The sequence below is a fragment of the Diplotaxodon limnothrissa genome, linkage group LG9 (assembly GCF_057381915.1).
Source record: "Diplotaxodon limnothrissa isolate DT_005_m linkage group LG9, D_limnothrissa_male_GT1.1, whole genome shotgun sequence".
In the NCBI taxonomy this organism is placed as follows: domain Eukaryota; kingdom Metazoa; phylum Chordata; class Actinopteri; order Cichliformes; family Cichlidae; genus Diplotaxodon; species Diplotaxodon limnothrissa.
The window spans coordinates 2,137,292-2,146,300 of record NC_140604.1 but is presented as its reverse complement, the minus strand read 5'-3'; the positions used below and the strand labels follow the sequence as shown (position 1 = coordinate 2,146,300).

General features: G+C 50.5%; 1 protein-coding gene across 1 annotated transcript; it reads right to left on the bottom strand.

The window, feature by feature from the left end:
- Positions 1-2,131: 2,131 nt before the first annotated feature.
- On the bottom strand, positions 2,132-3,964 carry LOC146624968 (uncharacterized). The gene is made up of 2 exons (XM_085363236.1): positions 3,449-3,964; positions 2,132-3,043 (listed from the first exon to the last, which is right to left on the bottom strand). The coding sequence occupies exons 1-2, from the start codon at positions 3,962-3,964 to the stop codon at positions 2,132-2,134; spliced, it is 1,428 nt and encodes a 475-aa protein (XP_085219362.1).
- Positions 3,965-9,009: the final 5,045 nt, after the last annotated feature.

Sequence of the window (9,009 nt, the reverse complement as noted above, 5' to 3'; positions counted from 1 at the left end):
CTCCTACTCTGTATCTGCTTAAGTATAAGAGCCCTTTGTTTAGGTGGACCGCTGGGCTCCTAGCACCAGCTTTGGGGAGTCGTTCACAGGGTCACATCTTGACACACACACACACACACGCATGCCTATACGTACACACAGACAAGGTACTCTTTGTTCACATGTATGCCTGTGTAAAACGTCATATGTTAATGAACTTATGCATAATCATGTAACCACAATAAAGAGCAGTGTTAGGGGGAAGCTGGCTGAGAGCGACTGGGGTTTGAGCGGAAGGAACGGCGCTCGTCACAGTTCTCTCCCTCGTGCACGAGATCAGACAAAGAGCTCTGCTTGGTGTCCAATTCTTTTTGCTGTTGTAGTGTTGTGCTAGACAGACCCATCAGGTTTAAAGGAAAGTGACCCCACCCTAGTCCCCAAAACCATACCCTGGTTTACAGGTGAAAGGTGGTTTTATCTTGTCTAAACTGAAAGCTCAGCTCCGGGGTGAACAAAGGCCAAACTAACAAACAAAACAAGCTTATTCGAAAAGGGAGGTGCTATCTAAACCCTGAAAACAAAAAACAAACAAAAGACAGGTGCTACCCTTAACTCCCTAACTCAATAAACAAGAGAAAGTGCAGAAAATAATAAGGCATTTCACCCCGTCAGCTTCAGCACCTATTTACACATAAAAAGTAATCTGTTTACAAAGCTCAACAATCCTCGGGAAAACACACGCACAAATGTCCCTGAGGGTTTGGTGGCCAACAACGGGTCTGCTGCTGCTGTTAGTTGCTGCCAGAGAGACAACTGCTCTAGAGGGTTTTTCAAGACAGCCACTTAATCAGGAGACCAACCAGTCGCCAGCTCTCCAATCAGAAAGGACCTGCAGACTCTTAAAGATACAGAACACAGAACAAAAAAAACAGCCAACAGGATTCAGATTATGGCCGGGGCCGTAACAACAAGTTTGAATTTATTTCAAAGTAAAGTACATGTACAGTTTCAAATATATACAAATGTATACTGTTAAGGTTCAAATATTGAGGAAGGAGAGTACAAACAACCATGGTCCAAGAGCTTGGTCAAACAATTGATTTTAATGAAAAACACGCGTGGGAAGACCAGCTCCGTTCGCAGACGACGCTGATCTCCGACTTAATCAAAGCATAAACAGATATTTTATACCATCAGGGCTTAAATTTAATGACGCCCCTTCATGCGTCATCAGATACAATATATGCATACGTCAATTCAAAACCACAATGACTTTTAACACAGTTTGAAAAGGAACATTGTCTATCTTCATGGCAGATGTTGTCACGGGCTGCGATGGCAGACCGTGGAGTGACAGTGAAAGCAGGGCCCAAACGCGAGACTCTAAGTGAAGGACAGTGGATTTATTTACAGGAGGTGAAAAACACACAACTATATACAAAATCCCAGCACTGTGGTCCCGTGGTGATTCTCCCTGAATCCCACACAGTGCAGATGTCCGTGAGAAGTGAAAGGTGGCGACTCCAAAAAACTCCAATTCCCACACCGTGACTTTAGAGGCGTACTCCGCTCCCGATTCCTGGTAACACAAAAGGCAGAGGGTTAGCAGGGGATCTGTTCGGAGGTTACGTAAAAGCTCACGGCAGTACTGACGAGTTCTGACTCAAGGATCCAGCGTCGGCCTCAGCTCAGCTGCAGTCCTAAATGCCGTTCCTAGACGAGCGCAATCTGCTGCAGCTGGCAGAGGACGATGAGCGGCAGGTGCGGCTGTCTCTCGAGTAGACCACTTCCGGGTTCGCAGTCTCCTCAGCGAACCCACACCTCCGGAAGCTCACACAGACACATGGAGAGACGGAGAGCAAACCAATACAACACACGGAAAACATAAACATAAACATACACTGAAAATGCCTGAGCCCTGGGTCCCTAGACCCAGGCCATGACAGTACCCCCCCTCTAAGGGTCGGCTCCCGACGACCCAAAAGAAACCAAACACAAAACAAAAAAAACCACAGCACAACCAACCCCGGGCGGGCGGTGGGGGACCTGGACGGAGGGCCCCAAAACCCCAGTTCAAAAGTCCAACCACTGCCATGGCGGCAGCAACAGTTCCTGCGGCCTACCCAGCGGGCCGCAAAACAGGCAAAACCCGCTACGGTTCAGGCAGTGGTGGGGAAAACAGTTCTGGCGGCCTACCTCCACCCCCGTGATGGAAGCAGAATGCTTCAGGCGGCCTGCCACGGATCCGGTGGCGACGGCGTTGCAGCTCCGGCGGGCGGCCACGGGTCCAGTGGCGACGGCGTTGCTGCCCCCGCCTCAGCACCACCCACGATTCCCGATCTACCGGCCGGTCTGCTGGACGTGGCGGCCGGTCTGCTGGACGTGGCGGCCGGGCTGCGGGACGTGGCGGCCGGGCTGCGGGACGTGGCGGCCGGGCTGCGGGACGTGGCGGCCCCTCCGGCACGCCGACCTCCAGCTCTGGCTCAGCGGATCCCTCCGGACCTCCGAGCTCCTCTGGTGGCAGCGCGGGCTCACCAGGCTCGCTGAGCTCCTCTGCTGGCAATGCCGGTCCCTCCGGCTCGTTGAGGTTCGCCAGCAGCGGTGTGGGGTCCTCAGTGGGTGGCTCGCTGAGCTGCTCCGGCTCACTGTGCTCCTCCGGCATGCTGAGCTGCTCCAGCTCACTGTCCTCCTCCGGCATTAGCTCGCTGAGCTCTACAGCTGGTGACGCGGGCTCCTCCCGCTCGCTGAGCTCCTGCTCGGGCTTGCTGAGCTCCTCCGGCTCGCTGGGTTCCACAGCTGGCGACGCGGGCTCCTCCGGCTCGCTGAGCTCCCGCTCGGGCATGCTGAGCTCCTCCGGCTCGCTGAGCTCCTCAGCTGGCGACGCGGGCTCCTCCGGCTCGCTGAGCTCCCGCTCGGGCATGCTGAGCTCCCGCTCGGGCATGCTGAGCTCCTCCGGCTCGCTGAGCTCCTCAGCTGGCGACGCGGGCTCCTCCGGCTCGCTGAGCTCCCGCTCGGGCATGCTGAACTCCTCCGGCTCGCTGAGCTCCTCAGCTGGCGACGCGGGCTCCTCCCGCTCGCTGAGCTCCTGCTCGGGCTTGCTGAGCTCCTCCCGCTCGCTGAGCTCCGGCTCGGGCAGAGCGAGCTCCGGCTCCGGCTCCCGCTCAATGAGCTCCGGCTCCCGCTCGATGAGCTCCAGCTCCCGCTCAATGAGCTCCGGCTCGGGCAGAGCGAGCTCCTCCCGCTCGCTGGGCTCCGGCTCCCGCTCGATGAGCTCCGGCTCGGGCAGAGCGAGCTCCTCCCGCTCGCTGGGCTCCTGCTCCGGCTCGCAGGGCTCCACAGCCGGCCGTGCGGGCACCTCCGGCCGCGCTTCAGCCACAGATGGATGATCCGGAGGCGAAGATGGTGATGCGGTGTACGCAGGCGGGGAAGGTGAAGGTAGAGCCGGTGAAGAAGATGGCTGAGGGGTGACTACATGCGGATGAGATGACGGCGCTACATCCGCAGACGGTGAAGCCGGTGAAGCTAGTCGTACTGTAGGCCGGCTTGCAGCAGCGTCAGCGGTGTCACCATCCACTGAAAACAAAAAAGCAGATGGGGTGAGAAATGAAAAAGTGTCCTTATTACTCACCACAGCCGGTTCTTGAGATGTCCGGGAGGGCGGCTGCGGTGAGGAACGCCGGTGGCGCGAACGTCGTTTCCATGTAGACGTCGGGGCCGGCGTCTCAGGCTGTGAATCCACCAGCTGTCCGGGCCGGTGAGCAGCCTGAGGAGGAGAGTGGAGGTGGAGGGTGGAAAGCAGGAAGTCCAGGACTACTGAATTAAGGGAGTCCACCAACCAGGGGAATTCAAACAGCATCCCCTGCAGCCGCCTCTCCACGGCGCGACGCAACCCCTCCGCGGGCTTCTCCCACCACAACTCACACATGCAGTAAACCTTGTCCATAACCTCCCCCCTGAGCCTCTCCTCAGAGACCGCTGGGTCCATACGTGGCGCGGTAAACTGAGCTGAAGGTGGCCGCTGATCGGCCAACCGAACTGAAGATGGCTGCTGATCAGCTAACCGAACTGAAGGTGGCTGCTGATCAGCTGACTGAACAAACATAGCCCCAGAATAAAGAGTTCTAGACGAAACAGTCTTAATTCCTGGATTTGAAAGAACGTCAGGCGCACAATCTTCTGAACCTATGGGAGAATAATCGCTCTTAAAACGAAAACTTCTATTTTCCCAAACCGGAGAAACACGAGCTGTAGTGTTCATGAAGCTGGCGGAACGTGACGAGGGCGGATTTTGATGTGGCTGCTCCTGCAGTGATGTGGGAGCGCTGGGTGTGTCGGGTGGCATGAGAATAATCCCTAGCATCTTATAGAATGCCTGAGCGGGCATAAGCTGATTGCTGTCTGGCTCATAGTAATCCTCCCGGGACCGGCTAGGGCGTTCTCTGCGAGACCGAGGCGTCCGCGGAGAGGAAGCAGACGAGTGGGCCGAAGGGTAGGCTGCCAGCGAGGAACGGCAGCACGGAGGCCCTCCAAGCACTAGTCGGGTCCCGTCAAAACGGGAGCTGCGCTTCCGCGGTGAGTCCGCTGGGTCCATAGTGGCTGGATCCTTCTGTCACGGGCTGCGATGGCAGACCGTGGAGTGACAGTGAAAGCAGGGCCCAAACGCGAGACTCTAAGTGAAGGACAGTGGATTTATTTACAGGAGGTGAAAAACACACAACTATATACAAAATCCCAGCACTGTGGTCCCGTGGTGATTCTCCCTGAATCCCACACAGTGCAGATGTCCGTGAGAAGTGAAAGGTGGCGACTCCAAAAAACTCCAATTCCCACACCGTGACTTTAGAGGCGTACTCCGCTCCCGATTCCTGGTAACACAAAAGGCAGAGGGTTAGCAGGGGATCTGTTCGGAGGTTACGTAAAAGCTCACGGCAGTACTGACGAGTTCTGACTCAAGGATCCAGCGTCGGCCTCAGCTCAGCTGCAGTCCTAAATGCCGTTCCTAGACGAGCGCAATCTGCTGCAGCTGGCAGAGGACGATGAGCGGCAGGTGCGGCTGTCTCTCGAGTAGACCACTTCCGGGTTCGCAGTCTCCTCAGCGAACCCACACCTCCGGAAGCTCACACAGACACATGGAGAGACGGAGAGCAAACCAATACAACACACGGAAAACATAAACATAAACATACACTGAAAATGCCTGAGCCCTGGGTCCCTAGACCCAGGCCATGACAGATGTTTCCTGTCAACCCGCTTCTCCAAACCCGCAGACAATGATTTTGCAGTGAGCGAGCACTTCTGCAAGCCCACAATTACAAGACAACGTGATATGTCACGACCTTACGTGGCACTCTGTGTCACCTCTCACCTACTAACGCTCACAGTCAAACAGAGGCCACTGTCAACCTTTTACTAAAACTATAGATGTAATCTAAATTGAATAAATGTTTTAACCAACTGATACTACTTAAAACTCAATACAAGAATATGAACATATAAAAGATAATAAAAATGACCTGATATAAGTGTTTTGTTCCTTCTATGTTCTAGTTTCCATCAACATGTATCACCTGGACAGTCACGCCAGTGAAGCTTAAGACCCTTAACGAACCGAACATCAACTCAAAATAAGCACAGATATGCAATATGTATAAAATAGTTATAACTGCATCTGGAATACAAAGTTAATATGATAACCAGTGTTGGGGAGTAACGGAATACATGTACCGCCGTTACGTATTTAGAATACAAAATATGAGTAACTGTATTCCGTTACAGTTACCGTTTAAAAAGGTGGTATTCAGAATACAGTTACTTTGTTGAAATAAATGGATTACACTGCGGTACTTTCCTGTTTCATATTGTCGCGGGTCAGGACTGTTTGGATTTTGTTTGACAGCTACGTTCTGTAGTTCCAGGCGGCAGCGTTACAGTTGCCATGGTTACAGCTCGCTCTCTCTCTCTTTCTGCGACTGTGTGTTTCCTGGGTGAGAGAGCGCCTTTTCGTTGTTGTTGTTGTGCTAAGCTAACAGGCAGAATGCTACAAGCATAGCTCTAAAGAATGTAGCATCATGGGCAGTGTAGTCCGTGTTGCAGGGAGAATGGACTGCCATACACGTTATGGGTCTGTGAGCGCCAGGAGGGAGAAAAAGGCGAGTGGAAAGGTACGAGCTGTCGTCGAGGAAAAACGGGAGCTGGAAGCATGTAAATATAATAATAACCACTGCAGCCAAGAAGAGTGCCTGACGAGCCCAGTTGTAAGTAAGCTATTAAGACTCGACTGTACACCGTGTTCGTGTTTTCCTCCGAAAACAATAAGTTCCGTTGGAGCAGCCTTTCAACGCCTCTCTCTGTCTCTCGCAAGAAAAATTGACCCACACAACAAAGTAAAGCTATTTTTCGGCTATGAGCCGACAGGGACCCCGCCGTATTAGCCAGAGGTCCCTTTACTACAGTTCGGAGTCGCGGACCTTCAGTAATAGTAATAAATCACACAGCAATAGTACATTCACGTTGTTGTAAAAAGCATGATAATATATTAAGTAATCCAAAGTATTCAGAATACGTTACTGTCATTGAGTAACGTAACGGAATACGTTACAGAATACATTTTGGGGCATGTATTCTGTATTCTGTAACGGAATACATTTTAAAAGTAACCTTCCCAACACTGATGATAACAGTATGCATAAACATCTTAAGGCCATCTTAAAGCTATCTGTTACATTGTTAAAGCAATGATCATACTGCAGATTATATTATGCTGGTAAAATACTTTTGTTCATCCCCACAATACACATGTATAGATTCACCCACCAATATTTGGTTCAACCACATGCTATAATTGATTTCAAGGTCCTGTTTAGTCCTTCTTTTACTCAGTTTTTGGACTTTCCTATATTTCTGAGTATTGGTCAAACCAACAAGTGCCGTCAAGCATATCCTTTTCACAATAGCAAAGAGAAACTACTAGTTAATGCCGATCAAGATCACCAATAAAAATGAATTGTCCTTGGCCTTCTCAAGTTAAAAGACATTGGAGAACCTTTAGTAGGCTACCACGTATTAAAGCAATGTATGAATTCAAACTTATGCATCCAATTCTTGTTTGTTTTGTTTTAGTCATTTAACACGTATGCTGGACTGGACCATGGAAAGAGAAGAGTTCAAAGAAATCAGAAGTCTCATTCATCTTATTGCCAATCATCTCACTCTTGGTTTCAGTGATCGTCACAGAAATGGTTGCAAATCATTGTTGTATATATAGCAGAGATGGTGATAATACCCAGTTAGGTTAGAGTTTTTAAACATCATGTCCATGATGTCCTTTGTGACAGTTAAGTTACATCTGGACATAGTCGGCCAGACTTGATTAGACAGGTGGTGCAGTGGTTAGCACTGTTGCCCTACAGCAAGAAGGTCCTGAGTTGGTCTCCACTGTTATTAATTAACAACCAACTGTATTTTGATGGGGTTAAAAAAGGAAGCTCTCAAACGAATGCTTGCATTTGCAATTGAAGTTGTTTTTTTTCTGCTGAACAAAAAAACTCGCTTCTTCATTAATCAGTAGCATATATTGTGACCTAGTTATATGACTGTTGACTACAATGGGGTCTAAGCTGATGCTTGTGTTTCTCAATAACTAATCTGATTAATGAAAAACACCTTTCTTCTCAGCTTTGCTGAGTGTGTTTGCTACTAGTATGCATTCAGCAGCTGGACATCATCCCGGGGAAAGCATTAGGAACCCAGTGTCATCTTGGCTCTTAATCTCAGCACAAAGGTAATGGATGCCCATATTCAACTGTTACTTTATAATCCCTGCTTTAAAAACCTTTGAAATGTGACCTGCATCCCAAGTTTTTTTCCTCAGTTGCCTCCAGCCACCACCTCATGTGGGCTTTCATTTTTTCTTTGACATATCCCTTTAGACTTGTTTTTCTCTTTCTCTGACAGGGTTAATGAGGTGGCAACATGGAGGCCATCCGATGCTCTACTTTTCCTTATTTATACTACATCTTAATGTACTCCGTGTGCCTGGGTATTATTTAACACTGTGCCCTTGGGTTGCTGCTGATTTTTTATTCAATTCAGTTAGGTGGCAGGAGGTCAGGGACAGTGCTGAACCTCTGAGTCACACAGTGAACACAGAGGAGCACTCCGCCTCCATCTTACTCCATTTTCTGTCCCTCTACATTCAGATTGTGACTGATAAGGTGTGATTAATGAGAGCAGGATCCTCTCAAAGTGTTAGAACATCTGTGACTGATTTATTCTTTTGTGTTTTTTCATCCAGCTACCTTTGTATATATGGATGTGTGAGTGTATATACTTGTTAGAGGGAGAGCACAGGGATCACTTGACCATCCCTTCCTTCCCTCCCCATCTCCAGCTGCCTCCCTCTTCCCACTCCACTACAATCACCCACACATACAGGGCCTTGGGGTAAAGGTGTGTCACCAGGGTGCAGGGGAGGCATCCCCCCCCCTTTTCTGGCTGCCTCTGCCTCAATTTTATCCCACAACTTAGACGTTCACATTACTCACAGTCTCATAACACATACATATAGGCCAAGGTCCTATATGTATGTCTCCAAAAGACCATCAGGGTGTACACCTCACCCCTGGCGTTGTTGCCCACCTCTCAATTTTAAATACACGTAGACATTGAGGGCTAGCAGGAGGGGCTATGCGCTTACCTGCTGCTCTCTGGCAGGTAGCTCCAAGCCCTCCTGGGTTTTAAATGCACCTTAGAACACACATGCATCAACACTACATATGAGCGGGTGGAGGAAGGTTTGGAGTCTTCACACACCCCCGTTCTCTGCAGCCTGCTGGAGCGGGGGGGCTAGGAGGAGGAGTTGGCCGTCCGATTGGGGTCTGGAATGTGGGGCCTTCCTGCTGCTGCTGAGTCGGGGCAGGGTGCAGTTCCCCCCTCCAGGGGCAAGGGTACCTAGACCCGGTTTGTAGAGTACGCTTGGGGAGTGTGATCGTGTGTACAGCGTCTCTTTATGTCTGTCTCCACGTTGGTTGA